This window comes from Tenebrio molitor, chromosome 6 (assembly GCF_963966145.1).
Source record: "Tenebrio molitor chromosome 6, icTenMoli1.1, whole genome shotgun sequence".
Taxonomy (NCBI): domain Eukaryota; kingdom Metazoa; phylum Arthropoda; class Insecta; order Coleoptera; family Tenebrionidae; genus Tenebrio; species Tenebrio molitor.
The window spans coordinates 12782818-12799146 of NC_091051.1; the positions used below are offsets into that span (position 1 = coordinate 12782818).

At 37.4% G+C, this 16329-nt stretch overlaps 1 protein-coding gene across 2 annotated transcripts; it reads right to left on the minus strand.

Moving 5' to 3' along the window:
* Positions 1-4994: 4994 nt before the first annotated feature.
* Positions 4995-15819, minus strand: east (enhanced adult sensory threshold). 2 transcript variants are annotated; one of them, XM_069050164.1, is made up of 7 exons: positions 15462-15819; positions 8579-10800; positions 8478-8526; positions 8003-8221; positions 7727-7953; positions 7370-7674; positions 4995-7318 (listed from the first exon to the last, which is right to left on the minus strand). In XM_069050164.1, the coding sequence occupies exons 2-7, from the start codon at positions 10772-10774 to the stop codon at positions 5707-5709; spliced, it is 4608 nt and encodes a 1535-aa protein (XP_068906265.1). In that variant the 5' UTR covers positions 10775-10800; positions 15462-15819; the 3' UTR covers positions 4995-5706. The 2 variants fall into 2 exon arrangements, with proteins under 2 accessions (XP_068906265.1, XP_068906264.1); XM_069050163.1 differs by having other exon boundaries at positions 8436-8526.
* Between the last annotated feature and the right edge of the window lie 510 nt (positions 15820-16329).

Here is a 16329-nt window from a genome sequence, read left to right on the forward strand (position 1 = left end):
CACCTAACTTCATTAACAGAAAATTTACATTTATTTACATTAAACTTTATATTATATTTTCGAGCCCTTTCTAATACTAACTTCAATCTTTCATCATGATCTTTTTGACTTGTGCCCCAAACTAAAATATCATCTACATAAATCTCAACACCGTCAATTTCCTCAAAACATTGCACAATTTTCCTTTGAAAAATTTCTGATGAACATTTTAGTCCAAAGGGAAGCCTTTCAAATCTATATCGTCCAAAAGGCGTATTAAAAGTACATAATTTTGAACTACTTTCGTATAGCTCTATATTCCAAAATCCGTTATTTGTATCTAAAACTGAAAAACCTTTTGCGTCCCTTACTTTACTCATTATATCGACATACGTAGGAATTGAAAAATATTCGCGCTTGATGGCTTTATTTAGATCCGTTGGATCTATGCAAATTCTAAAGTCCCCATTTCGCTTATCCACAATAACAAGAGAATTTACCCAATCGGTTGGCCCTAACTCTTTAGCAATTATATCTTGCGCTTCTAAACTATCTAACTTATCCTTTAGTTTTACCAGAATTGCTTGAGGAAAGCGTCTTGCAGCGTGCACACATGGTTTTACTGAAGGATCGATCTTAATGCTATATTGACCTGGCAAGCATCCGATACCACTAAAGACGTCGGGGTATTTCCCGAAATAATCCTTGGAATCTTCTCTTGTCACACCTTGTACCATCTTTGCAATTTCTAGTTTGTCTATTGTTTCTCTACCCAGAACAGATCTTCCATTACTCTTTGATACAATCATTTTTATAATACAACTATTATTTTTATAAAGAGCCGGAACTGTTATGTATCCCAAGATCTTAATACGACTTCCTGTATATTCCATTAATCTGGTATTGTCTTTTATGATTTTTACATTGCCAAAGTATTTTTTATAAACAGAAAATGGAATAACATTTACGTCAGCTCCACTATCAACTCTAAATTTGACATCTTTGTTGAAATTTTTTAAATCAACCATCCAATTGTTTTCATTGTTGGCGTTATTTTGTACCAAATCTACAAATAACCCTTCATCGCGATCAATATTGTTAATTCTCCGATTCTTACAAAATTTAGCAACATGATTGTATCCACCACAATTTTTGCATTTTTTACCATAAGCTTTGCACTCACGTGGCTTATGTAGTGAACGTGACCTATTACAATTGTACATATTGTTAGCATCAAATGATTGTTTATTGTCGGCATTAAAGTTATTGGAACTTATCTACGTTTGTTGATGATTTTTGAAATGCGCTCCTTTCTGTCTGCTGCTCGCTTCTTCTCTTTTCCCATCTCTGTCTGGGCCACTTGCAGTCCCTTGACGTTGTACCCTTTTTTGTCCATCTTCAGTTTTTCTCACTCCCATAACTGATTGGAATTCGTCTGTCTTTCTTCCACTTGTGGTGCACAAAATTTCCATTTGCTTGTTCGTTATCTCTGCCGCCTTACAGATTTCAACAGCCTTCACTAAGTCTAAATTTTTTTTTCGCAAAAGCCTGTCCTTCACGTTCTTATCTCTGATACCCAACACCAATCTGTCCTTTATCAGAGATTCGCTCAATGTACCAATTTCGCAATTTTCACTTAGCTGCTTCAGCTGCGTTACGTACTCATCCACGGAATCTTCTTCTCTCATGTCCCTTGAGAAAAATATGTACCTCTCGTAGGTCACATTGATCGTAGGAGCAAAATAGGCTGTGAATTTCGCTTGAATGCTGGCGAAACTCGTCTTTTCTTTCCCACTTTTAAACTTGAAGGTATTGTAAATCTTCAGAGCCAACGCAGTTAAGTAAAACCTCCCCCTTGTACTCCTCTGTTTCTTTTTCCGCCTTCGTTGCTTGCAGATAAATGTTTCACTTTTGCACAAAAAAGCTCCATTCCGCTGCGTTATCTCCGTCTAACTTTAATTCTGAAGGTGGTTTTGCACTGTTCTGCATTTTGCTGGTTTTTTCCACTTTAGGAATTCACTTTTCAAACTTGACTTTTCTGGTTGAATTTGTCTTTTTTCCGACTGCGCCATGTTATGTCTTGGGATAGGGTCAGGAATCGGGAGCGTGAGCAATCACTCGCTACCAGTGCCCAGTCCTTACTGTCTTTTTATTAACTCCCCACTATTTACATTATCTACATACTATGACACAAAACTCATCATTCTTCTTGGAAGTTTGCTAATTCGATGATGACGAAATAATTTTCCATTTTTATAAACAATGATGAACCGTAATATTTTTTTAAATATTTTTTTAAAGAAAAGATACAGATATTAAATTTTAATATGAGGTATAAAAGCTAGAAGAAATTTAATTGATTTAGGGGTAAAAAGGGAAGGAAATGATGCCACGAAAGCTTACATCAATTTTTAAATTTCTTATTCGAGTATCTTTTCTTTGTTTTAGTTTCTTCTTTAATTTTTTATTGAGAGAACATTATTTTAAAATTTAGGACAATAAAACCAAGTGATTATCGTGTCGATGAAACATACATGAAAGACAAAAAAAAAGGAAAATTAATACTAAATGAGTTTTCCGTTTGTTGTTTTATTTCCTGATCACATATCTTATATTTTTTTAAGAATAAAATTCTTTTTTGTAGCTGCCAATGTGTGATTCATGATGAAAAATTTAAAAAAATAACAATGTAATTCCGTCCTAGACATGTTCAGAGGAATGTGCGTCAACAACAACAAAAAAATAGAGAAATGAAAAGCAATATGAACAAAAAACTTGTTTCCGAAACAGGAAATAAAAATTGCAATTTTTGATTAGTTGTTAACCGTTGTTAATTCTTAATTCATTCTAATCTTTTTACAAACCAAAAGGGTAAGGCTTTCAAGAAATTTAAATGTCAAGGTTTTCTTTGTAAAGTGAAACTTATAACATCTACATGTAGGTAACTTCATATGATCACATTTCTATTTTTTATCACATACCTAATGAGGACAATCTAAAATATTTTTAGAAATTGGAGATTACATTGAGGGCTTCAATATTGAAACATTAGAACATATTCGCCGCAAAAAACAATTTCTTATTAAATAGAAAAATCTTTCGAAATCAATTTAGTTTCAATTACACCAAAATTACACCAAAATTCGCGGAACAACATAGTAGTCATTAAAATATCAGGTAAAAATGTTTGAAAAAAAATCTTCTTTTTTGTAGAAGATATGGACCTATTCGTTACAGTAAATGTGGCAACATTTGAAAACATTCTATGCATCCCAATAGTCTGCAAATATTTAATTTTTGTTGTATCCATGGAAATGAGAGGGAAAAATCAAAGGCATGTTGCCGCACGCTATTTGAGGTAAAACGAACATAAAATTACTATACATATACGTGTAAATGCTGGAAATAATGAAGAAAATAATTGCAAACCTGATCACAATCGTTCAGAATTATTAGGTCACTGGCTAGTAAAAGACAAAGACAAAGCTGCACTTTTGAGCCCCCATATCTTCAAATCTAAGAGGTATAGAATTTTTAAATTATTTTTCTCACTATTTTCTAACATGAGTTGACATTGCCTCATTGAGTTGTTCCGCGAATTTTGGGGCACCCAGTATAGTTGGATGAAAATCAAAATACCCGAATAAAAGTGACCTTCTTATTGATTTTTTTATGTACAATACTATTTAAGAAACTAGTAAAAGTCATTTCATTGCACGTTAAATATCTCTGCCAATAACATGTTATGTATGTATCTGTTAAATATTGATTGAAGGTTGCTGACCACAAAAAAAAATATAGCAATTATTAAAAATGTTGAAGAAATCAATCAAATTTAAATTATATTTAGTAATTATTGCCTCTATAATTTATAAAATATCTAGTTATTCAAATTTTAAAGAATCTTAAAACTTTTGTGAAAATGTGACAATTTCGAAATAATGAACGTAAAATGATTTAATTATATTATAACATAATTACATAAACATTTTTGTTTTATAATACAAAAATTTCCGATAATATTGCGGAATCTGGAAAAGTGCCCCGAATGCTTGCAGCGTTTCCACGTTGAATGGCAAGGGAAATCCTCTCGAAAAGGAATTTCTTTGATTTTGAATCGCCTGATTCCGCGATAAGTAAATACGTAAATACTTCAGGAGAAAATTTAAAGATATGATGTAATCGTTACATTTTGAGTTCTGATAGAATTTTAAAAATTGTTTTGTTCTTTACATTTATGAAGACAGTTTTGTATTTAATTTTCAATCAAATTGAAACATTTTTCTTTGTAAATGTACAATTCTAAAAATAAAATTTCTGGTTGTTGACTTTGCTGCTGTTTTTGCATTTGGAAAAATGTGCCAAGTCAATTTATTAAGTGTTCAGATCGTTGTCGCCGATAATAGAAAAATTTGATGTAAAATTTCAAAATATGTAATCGATTTTACTTTGTACCTACTCGTTTTATTCAAACTGTTTAACAAAATAAAAATCCTCATTTTATTTTAATAAGATTTTTTTGAAATGTCTACAAGTTCTGCTTTAAATACTTAGATGTGTTTCCAATTTAATAACGTAAATTAATTTCACTACAAAATGATGCAATTGGTAACCAGTCTTACTGTTGATAAGCTTTGCGATAGCAATTTTTATTAAACATTCCAAGGACTCATTACATTCTTTTGTGCAAATTAAACTTATCTATTGACCAGTCCTTTATGACCTTGACTGTCATGAGCACTTATCGCACTTCTTATCGTACATGTACACCCTCGTACTCAGATTTTCCAACCTTCATTCGTCGAAGACATGAACGAATTATAGATTAACAATTCTTTTGTTTACTTGTCATTAACCGACGACCAAAATAAACTTGAGTCATCCAAAGACATGTTAGAGAAAAGTTCAACCTTCTTCTCTGCATTTTTCGACAGCAATTTATCATTATTTTATTTTTTACCAACACGTGTTTTTTACGGGGTAGGGTTGGATTAGCGTGAATAAAGAGGCGGATGTTATTTATTAAATTATTTATTTGTATTTATTGTAACGCCCATTTGTATTATGTACATAAATAATTATATTAATGAATTAACTAGTAACTTCAAATATTGGGCTTTATACAGGTTTCAGAAAAAATAACAATATTTCAGACTTTTCATTTTCACAATCTGACTGATTTTACGGCGGTCGTAAAATCAGTACATTTCATTACATTGCCAATAAACAAATCCAATAAAAATGTCGATATATATTTATAAAAATACTAAAATTGTAATAAATTAGATATTAGATTAAAAAAGATGTTTTATGAGCATTGAAAAAAGTATAGACCAACAGCTCCGAACATGAATGAAAAACTGAAACAATACTAGTGTCTATTCTTGCTTCGTAAGTACTTCGTGAACAAACAGATACTGTTATTGCTGGAATTTTGAACGAAGAAAGAGTACTGAACACATACGTCTTACAGCAGATAATGTACAAAAATTATTTGAGTGTTATTATCCTAATGTATTTATTTACAAAGTTTGTATTAAAAAAATATCTTCTAAGTCGTGTCAATCTTATAACAATAATTTAAAGCAAAATGTACAATTTTGCCAACAATTTTCATAAAATAAAAGGAAAACAAAAACTGTCGATATACTAATCTCTATATAATTGTATACAATTTAAGATATAAAGACAATCTTCAGAGGCACTTTGAAACATTGTCAGAATTAATCATGACTTATTCGTAATTTGTTTTGGTTTCGGAGTAATTAAGAGAACAGGACTTGAAGGCCGCGAGGGTTTCCGAGTAACCGTTTGCGGGATAACAGTCAACGATTTAGGTATTTTCGGTAAAGCTAAAGATGGTTTGTTCTCGCTCAATCTAGTCTCTAACTTTTCCACTTGCTTGTCCAGTTTATCCAAGATATTTTCCGAATCACTTGGTTCGCTTTTCGGACTGGCAGTCGACGTCTTCGAAATCACCAAGCCCTTCCTGGGCGTCATCGACTTTAACACAGAATTGTACGACACTTTCACCGCTTTGCCGCCGCCGTTCGACGCCTCCTGAAGTCTTTTCTGTTTCAGCTCGAAACTCTTCTTTATGGCGCACATCTTCTTGTAATCTTCCAACGTGATATGGTAGGGTTTGCCGCCGGAGATGACCTGGACCAGGCCGGCTTTCCGTTCGGTGTTCTTCTTGGTGGGGTCTATCGGGATCAAATTCGGTCTCCAGTTTTTCGTTATGGGGAACTTGATTTTCTGGGGTTGTTGCACTTTGACTAGCGGGGCCACGGGCCTGTTCGTGCCGGGCTGGAGCGAGATCAAACCGGGCGGAGCACCGACAGGCTTAGGCTTTGATACTGTGGCGGGCGGAGGTATCAACGGTGGACTGTTCAACTGGGATATCGTGATAGGGGTACTCTTAGGTAAATTGGCAGCGTTTATTACCGGCGGTGCAGACACCTGACTCTCTTTACTCGTATTTGTACTAGTTATAATTCCACTGTTGCTCTTTTGTGATTTATTAAACGGGATCATACTGATAGGTTGCACATTTCCAGCGCTCGAGGGGATGTTATCGTACGCCCTCAATCTATTGTGTACCGACTCGCTGTAATTGATCGAGTGATGACTGGCATTGGGGGCTAGAATCAAATCGCCATTCCTGAAGTACTTTTCCAATAAAATTAAATGTCTTAAGAAGCTGCTCTGGTTCCCGTACGGCTTTTGCAACTCTTGCCACAAGTGTTTCGTTTCCATATCGTACTGGATGACCGAAGTGCACTTCTCCCATCCTTCAGGAGTTCGTTCTTTCACGTTTCCGAACTCTATCTGGCCCTGCAGTGGAAGGTCTTCTTCGCATGGAAACAGTTGCCTCACCGAAATCGAAGGATTCGAGCCTAGCCTTTGTACCGCAATATCACTGCTCTTGTCATTCTTCACTTTCATGTTCTTCGATATCTCCACGGCTTGCTTCACCGATTCAGGACGCGGAACTTTCTTCATTTGCGACTTGGTCGAAGACTCTTTCTTGGACTCGCTGTCGCTGCCACATTCCATCGCGATGGAGGGAATCAGAGTGTTGTAGTCCACCATGTAATCCGACGGTGATTCTGGACGAGACTGATTAGTGGAATCAGATGAAGGCACACGACTTTGGTCAGATTTATCTACTTCTACTTGAGAGTCAGAACCACCATCTCCACCCATCGACTGAGTCTTCGACATCTTCCGCTTCTTCCTGATTTGTTCTTTCTCGACTTTGTTGTCCTTCGTGGGAATGATAATAGGTTCCTCCGCTGCCGCTTCGTCCATCGGGACTATATCGTTGAAGTGAAGAAGTCTGAAAGCACAATTAGTAACACCGATTGACCTCTCGCTCGTTGCTAAATACCTTTTCTTGTATTCGGCGAAAAACGTGGAGCTGTTTTCCGGGCGATCGTCTGGAGGTTTGAGAATGATCGCCGCGAAGTATTTACACAATTTACAAACAACTGGTTTGTCAGTCAACGTTAAAGGTATCCCTTCTGCACTCAGTGCAGAATTCAGATCTACAGTTTCAGGTCCCAAGTAATGAACGTGGTTTTTGGCCAACCTTCTTTTGCACATCGCGCACACCATAAGGTATTCGAGTGCGGAGTAGTGCTCATCACATATAGGAATCGAGTGAAGACCGGGATTATCCAAATCTATATTGATCTGAAAATAAAATCTGAAACTGTCGTTCCTCACTTCGCTCGTGGAAACGTACCACTTCGCAAATGCTTCTTCGCATCTTGATTATCCATTTTCTTCGCAAAATGTTCGACGCGACTTTGTGACAACCCAATACATGGCAGTGATCTTGTCTGGGACCTGGTGCGACCGCTGCACCTCTTTTAAGAGATTTGTTCGTGTAGGAAGGCGTGTTGGCTTTACGGTCGACGTGTCGGTAGCAAGCATCGCACAGACACGAATCCCTCGTCAAGTGTTTCTCGGCTGAAAGCTACACTGCAGACATGTACTTCTTCGACATTCGCACACTCACCACACAGTATTTTGTTTTGCCGTTCGACACTCTTCATTTGTGCTATGTGACAGGGCGTGTCGAACAATCCGAATTTTCCGTAGCAGTAGCAACACTCGTCTTTGCACACTCGTCCCGGATGAATACTGAAGGAACTGGCTTTTTCCGGGATGACCAGCGCCTTGGTAGATCCTTCTTGAGCGCCAGCTTCGCCGTCCGAGGTGTGTTCGCTGCTTCCATCTAAATCAAAATCGAATACTTACGCTACGGCCCAGTTTCAGGTCGAAAAGTTAATGAGATTTCAAGAAATTTTAATTGAACAGCGATCGAGTGTTGAAACACAAGTAACTTGAGGCATAGCTTTAGAGTTTGGTGTACAGTGTAGTACGATTAAGTGAAGAAGTGCAATCATACAAGGCAAAAATCAGAGTTAACCCCAAAACCATGTAATTACCCATGTTAGAGCGGTTAGAATAATGTGACTTTCTGTGCGCACCAGCCGTGTCTGACGACTGACCACCGTGTTTCCAGCTCGTGGACGGACCCTGAAAGATTTACCTTTATTTAGATCAACAACTACTCGCTACCGGTACTTACATCCTTCGTCAATTTATAACCCTCATCCATTCCGTTGTTCTCTTGTTCGACGGTCTTAACCTTGTTCTTGTGCAGCGTCATCTTCATGGAGTTCCTACCCTTTTTCTTCTCGCCTCGATTAATTTTGATAACTGTTTTAAGTGTACCAGTGTAGTAGTCATTATTTCTCAATTCAGCCTTTTCCCTATTTTTCAACTTCGCCTCTTTAGCTGCCTTCAAGCTTTGCAGTCCCAGAGCTTGCAGGATATTTTCTTTGATCGCTAAATTCTCCGGAGTTTCTTCTATTCGTGGTTGATCTCTGCAAGAGTCGCCGTTTGGTACCACCGACTCGATCTCGTCGTCGTTACCACTTTGGACATTCGGTTCGGAATCTTGCAGATCTTGTGGAACTGTACTCGACGATTCACCGTTTTCCGTCACCGGAGTTTCTTCAATCTTCTCCTCTTCGTCGTTAATCTGAGGTACTGGCTCCGATTTTTCTTCAACAGGAGCCGGACTCTCCTCTCGCGGTGCTGCTTCACCATCCTTTTCATTCTTCATACTCGCGGATCTGTTGTAGAATGAGGTAGTACTGACGGTACCCACTTTTTGTTTGACGTTTCTCGCCTTAGACAATCTCTTCTCTTTGTCTTCTTTTTCCTCAAAAGTGTCGTTAAAAGTCTGTTTCATGATGTCGAGGATGATTGACTTTTCAGGAACTTTCTCAGTCGAATTATTAATCACAGCATTTTCCGTAGCGTCTGCTTCGTCCTTTACGGGAGCGTTCATTAGATTGGTATCTTTATTCAAACATAAATTCGAATTAGTGTCTATAGTTGAACCATTAGTCTCCGCGTCATTCGAGAGACGCCTCTTGATTTGTGGATTTTGAACGTTCTCCGGGAACTCCTCGGCCGTTTCGAAACTCTCTTTTTTCTCGATTTTTATGATTTCAACGTCTTTAGCTTCGATGGTTTCAGCACCGTGCAACGAAGACATATCCGAAAAGCTACTGTCAGATTCGTATCCCGAAAATTTCGACAGCGATATTTCGCTGCCGCTGAATTCAGAGCAGTTCCTCCTTCGTCTTTTGTGCCTGATGTCCAAACCTTCCAGGAGTTCTATGTCTCTAAGTTTTCTCTGCTTACCGTTTCGCAGGATTCTCGCCGGCGAGTCTGACCTCGTTTTGTAAGGACTTGGGCGCCGATTTAACCCGTCTGCAGTTTGCCTAAGTCTTGGGAAATTTTTGGAGCGAGGACTGATGCATCTCGGTAGATTGTTGAAGATGGAGAGTCGATTGAGACTGGACGAGTCCGCGTCGACGGCCCCGACAGGAATCTTCTCGATGCTGTGTCTTCTTCTGGCGATCGGGAGACCCTTGAATTTACTCACGTTCAAATCGAGCATGTCGATCACTTTACGCTGGGCGGGGCTCAATTTGCTCAACGTGTTTTCTATGTTTTCTTTTTTCTTCTTCTTAATTACTCTCTTAGGTTTTAAAGAATCGCTTTTGCCCGACTCCGATACAACATCGGATTCTTCTTTTGTGTCGTTATTTTTTATTAGAGTGGACAGATCGTTCATGACGTCTTCGATTGTTTCACTGGCAGGATTTTCTTGCTTAACTCTCTTCCGGTACACTCTTTTCGTTTTCGCCGGGTCGATAGTCAAATTCTCACTATCCGAATGGCAAACTTTCTTTGCATAATTGTCGATCCGTGGAGGCCTTCCTCCTTTCTTTTTCGACTGTTTATTCTCTAAATCCTCCTCTATGGGCAAAATTGGTTCTAAAACCGGAGGTAAATTCTCCTCCGCTTTACTATTTTTACCCAATCTAGTCTTTCTCGGTTTAATTTGTCTAACACAGTTTTTGAGCAACTTCTTTTTAGTTTCAGTATTCTTGGGATTGTTTAGTATCGCCTTCATCATTTTTTGTTTGATTTTAACATTTTTCTTAATTGCTGGTTTCAGTTTCAAAGCGATCGGCTTTTTTGTTAGTTTCTTAGGAGTGTTTTTATTGGCTAATTTTTTTGCTAGGGGAACTTTGGTAGTTGATACTTTCGTAGCGGAGTTTTTAGCCGCTGCTTGATTATCTTCTGGCGTTTCATTGTTTGGATTCGTTCTTGTTTCTTCGGATGTTACATCTTCCTTGGGCGGTAAAGGGGACGATGTGTTCTGCTTTCTGCTAACTGAAAGCTTCTTTTCTCGAGTTGCCATATCATTTGAATTGATACTTCAAAATTCTGAAATTTAATCATTGTCTCAGACAGGGACTGAATAAAACATTGGATTATGATTGTAAACGTCATTGATTTTATTCGCATAAAATTGTTGCGAACACGACAATAAAGAGCCAACATGAATTAACCGCAGCTGATGTAAAACTGGTTTGGTAAATTTTTAAAATAGGCTTAGGATATCCGGTATTTCGAGCGTCGCTTATGTATGTTACAGGCAGATGTAAGTTCTCTCATAATTTTTCATGTCAACTGTCCGTTCTTACATATTTATTTTTTAACAATTTGATAAAAGTGACCTATAGCTTTCACTTACTAATTTTCCGCCGTATAATTTATATTGAACGGACTCATACAAAGTTTTCCATGAGTATAAGTAATAATAGAGTAATTGCTACTCACGGACTTACCCGCCCTGACCCATTACGCTGTAAGAATTGCGGTCAATTTACATGTCTGAAAAGCGCTTTTTAGCAACTCCAAAGTAAAATAAATACGCCAAAATAAGCTCACGTTCTGGGGAATGTCTAATGTTTGATTGATCGTCAACGTTTTAATGATATCGATTTTTTCCAAAATTGCAAACTGACAAACCATTGGCAGAAGCAAGAGTAGCTGGCATGCAGTTTCAAATGAATCTTCCTACCAGAATTTATGTCGAATTAATTCTACCAAAAATAAACTTGACAACTTTAAAAATAATCCATTAACGCATTCGCTTTTCATGAAAATCGACTGCTGCCTTTCTTATATAAAATTAATCGTAGATATTATTAATTTTACACGTAGCGTGGGTATGAACCGTAATTAAGGGTCGCATATTGTGTTTTATCCTGTTAAAGAACTAATTCAAAGCAACTCCCACTCTCACTGTTGGTTAATACGCACGAAATGCACGGAAGATAATTTTAGGGGGATATCTGAGCGATACAAATGTACAGATACCAAATTTATTGAAATTCAGTCATATTAGCATTAGAAGCTTCGAGAGAAATGACATGAATACGTCATTCTTGGCTGAAATGCATTGAAATTTGTATTAGTGAAATATTAATTTGAATACATGAAGGAATACTACAGTATCATAATTTTTTTAATTTGTCTGAAAATTTCGGCGAGACAGTCAAATGAAACAAATCATAAAAATTAATTAATAGCTAAATAGCTATTATGGTCGTTACCAATGTAATCTTTAAAAATGGAAATACGTTGCTGTCATCACCAACTATTTTAAAAGACAACACATCAGATATTTTTTTTATTTAAATATCCGATGACGGAACTTTTTCGTAAAAGTTCTGATTTTAGTGGAATTGGTAAAACAAGAATTTCATTAAAAAAACTTTTTGATAAAGGCGATAATGATTAATTAATTTGATTAAGTTGCGGAAGTTGTGTTAATTTTTTTAATTATAAAATACAACTTCCTCAACCATTTGCATTGGAATCAAGCTTTTAACGAATCATTTTCCGATACAGAGGTCGTCATTCCAAGAATTCTATTCAGGTAGAGGATTACTCATTGAATTACGTAAAACTAGTTTCAACTTCTTGAAATATTAGTGCTAAATTTTAGGCTATATAAATTCACGATCACAGATTTTAAGATGGCACAAATAAAAAATTATGGAAAGCAAAACGGATTAATTATTGAAGTATACGGCTTTTCAATTTCGTCTCATTTTTTGTTCAAGTTAGTCAAAATGTAGTTTTGTTTGTCTTTGACTACAATAATTTAAACTCTTTTTTAAAGTTACCGAAACTATAACTGCGACAATAGAAATAAATATTTATTATAAAACTAGCTTTTCCTTGAGGCTCTGCTTGCTTAGGTATACTAAGGAATGTGACGTCAATATCAAGCTGAATTTTTATTCGAAAGTTTTTCCCAAGATCCGTTTAACTCTGCTTGAGGTGTCCCGTATTGACTACTGAATCGTTGTCAAAGAAAAATAAAAAGCTACAGCAATATTTGAACTGCAAAAATCAACGTACCTAAAGGAACAAGTTAAGAAGCTAAACTTAGTACCTAAGTAAGAAATTTGAAGAAACCAGACAAATTGATTAAATTAAAAATTAACTTCTGACGTTTAGAATTGCAATGTAAAAAACATAAGCCCTGAAGTGACATGACCGAGCGCCGCTTAGATTAAAATCGACGAAATAAACAAGGCGAGCTTACTACACCGCAATATACTCAGTAGATTTATTGCTGCTACAATCAGAATTTTCTCTTTCTAACAAACTTTGAAGAAAATCGATCCATTTGGTTCTAAGTTAAATGGATTAAAACAGAGAGTCAGACAAACAAACAAAAATTCTAGAAGCTGCGTAAGTAAACCAACAAGTCTAAATGAAATTTGTTTAATTATCTAAAGAACAGACACATTTTAATTTTATTTATACGTACTCGTATAGAGCGTACAAAAACCTTTGAAAAACTGTAATCACGTTCGAATTTTAAAGTGAAAAGATGCCAAAACATTTCAATTAATTCCTGCTGTGAAGAAGCTTTGGGAGAAGCTTCCTTCAAAAAAAAAGCTTTTACTGAAAAACAAGAACACAATCCAACGAATAAGGAAAAATGCACAGGACGACGAATTCTGACGTCCGTCAATTTTCATTCATTATTTACTAAAATCAATTTGGTATTACAAATTCCACCATTATCGCATCGAGGCAAAGCTTTCCGTGAGCTTTGATGTTGCGTTCTTGCCGAGTTTTCAGTTATTATCATCAATCTGTCTCGAAATTGAAAAGAAATTAGACATCAAAATGAATCTCGGTAACTTGTATTTTAATTTGCTTTAGTTTATTCACAATGGACGACTTCGGAGCTCATAAGTGAGCATCAAAATGATCGTTTGTTAATGTTAGTTAAGAGTAAGACATTATAACGAAAGCATAACACGGTTTCTGCGGCTGTTATAAAAATATTTTATTGCTTATGGTCAGGCATATTACATAACGCGCACGATCGTTGCCTATTTGTTATTTCCATATTTGATCCTATCAAGACCAGCGTTATCCTTACCGAACAAAAATACTCTTGAATATAAAGTCCGTTCTAAATACGTTAACGTTTGATTCATCGATGTTAAAAAATTTCGCAATACATATGATGATAAATGTTGGGAGACATTTCCATCGAGTGGAACGCCCTTTTTGCATTCGCACTCACTGTAATATCCGGTCGAGCGCTGAAACTCGTAGATTCTAGTTATTCCCGACAAGCACTTCGAATTAATATTCACAACAAATTAACGCTTGAAACATAAAGCAACGATTTTTCTAGCGGATTAGCCGTAATATACAAGTCGCCGACACTAATGACACTGTTGATTTTGTATTTGTTCACGTGGTTAGATCAACCTTTGTTATTGTGTTCGACTTCGAACAACCGATCATTAAAACTATTTCAATAAATGATGGGATAGTGAAAATTTTCGTTTCACGAAGTTTACTGCAGGACACCCTCACCGATTATTTATTAATCCCTCTCTTACCTCGGAATGGAATTTTTAATTTATCCTAAATATTAAATTCTTATTTTTATTAATTCAAATTCGAAACTTGACAAAAGGATCGATTCCGGGCCGGTTCCGGTACAGACTAAAAATTTAATTATGCAAAGTTGGCTTTTCTTCACGTTGAATATTTAATCTGGAGAATACTTTAACGAAGGAAGAAAATAAGCGAACAGGGAACACATTTTCTTGGTGACACTTCGATTTTTCGTTATTACTTAATCTAGCATTGATATTTCCCATCTGAAAAATTCAGAGGCAAAACCAGTGGTACCACAATGTCGGTGATTTTTCCAGGAAATGAAGGACGAGCTTAAGTCGGTTTTTCACGGCGCTTTTAATTTGCTCCTCGTAAAAGCCGCCAACGATAAATTGTTCCATTGGATGTTATTATCAATTGAATTTTAAATTGAAAATTATAATTATTATTGATGGAGAATATTTGCGTTGGCTATGTAACGGAGTTTCGATGGTGTAGCACGTGTTTTATTGATATTACCCACTTGAGGGACATAAAAAAAGTAATTAAAGCTCGAGTTTTCTCGACGTGGTTTGGGAAGAGTCGACAAATGGCGCCCATTCAAAATTTGTTTAAGCGATAAAATCGCATTACACAACCGAACGTTGTTGTATCACACATTCTAACTTGTTATCTGTGGTAAAATAGAAAAGCACGAAAACGGCGGCGCTGACGGTGGAGAAAATCGGAACGAAAGCCTCCGTTGAGGCGGGCGAGCAGGCGTAGGTACTGCCGAGGTACCGAACCGCCTCGTGGTCAGCGCCCCCTGTGAGACAGGATGCGGCCCCCCTCTATTCCGGGGGCTGCGAGGCCGCCGGAGCGCGCCGCAGAGCCCCTGCCGCCCCCGGCCCCGGCACGAACCACCACCCGGCATGCACCCCGTCTAGGCTACAGCGAAAAACGCACCGTATAAACAAAGCAAATGACCTGTTAGAAGAGGCGATTTCCTCGTTCGAACCGACTTAAAAGCGACGTTTCACCGTTAAAACCTACTTAGATGCACTGATCGGGGACGGGTGCCGGCGGTGATGGCCTCCGACGACCCGAACACAACAGAAAACCGTAAAAAATCCCGAGGTGAAGGGGTAAATAACGAGAAAAATAGCCCAAAGGGTTCTTACCTTCCCTGAATTGTGTCTCACAACGCCACCTATGCGATATGCGTCGTCGCTATTCCACCAAAAGCACGTACTCGGCGCCGAAGGAGCACGAACCCGGCCGATCTCTAAACGATGCACATGTTCGCAACAACGACGGACTCGTTTAACTAAAATTATTGCAAAATTCGAGGATAATCCTGGCGATTTTCAGTTGTTTTCGATGTATCCGGTGGCGGCACGACCGAATCCGCCGAAATGTTCAAAGAAATGCGACAAAATCGTTACGTAACACGGTCGAAAACTTTGTTATTAACGACGGTATGTCGGAACTATTAGAATTATTTTGGCTTGTCACGACTATAGGGACGTGGTTCTTTTGCCAGGAATGCGGCTAGTTCTAACTGTCGCCGATAGTCGGCAAAATGGCGCGGCGCTCGCTTTTTGTGTTATTCATTTTCCAGGCTTATTTTATTTATTATGCAGCAGGTTCAAGGTCTCTTCCTCCGTGTGTTAACACAAATCACTCCGATGGCCAATTGATTCCGAGATGTTCTCTTGCAATAAAATTAACTTGCCCTCGATTCTAGGACCACAATTTGGACCGAATATAGTGGGGGACACGTTTTTAGGCGGCGCTGTTCGTTCACTTTTCCGTTCACCCCATTCTTCCACACGTCATTAGGCGCATTTACCGAACGTCCTCACAGGACTCGCCAAGGACGATCGCCTTTTTGAACCGCGAACGATTGTTTTTTCTTCCCAACACTAAATTTGACATTGTCATGCGCGATGTAAAAATAAATACAACGAAATCGTCGTCCTGCTTTTCGTTTAATGTCTTGCTCTTCTTTATAATGTTTGATAAGAAAGGGCACGATGGAAAATTTAC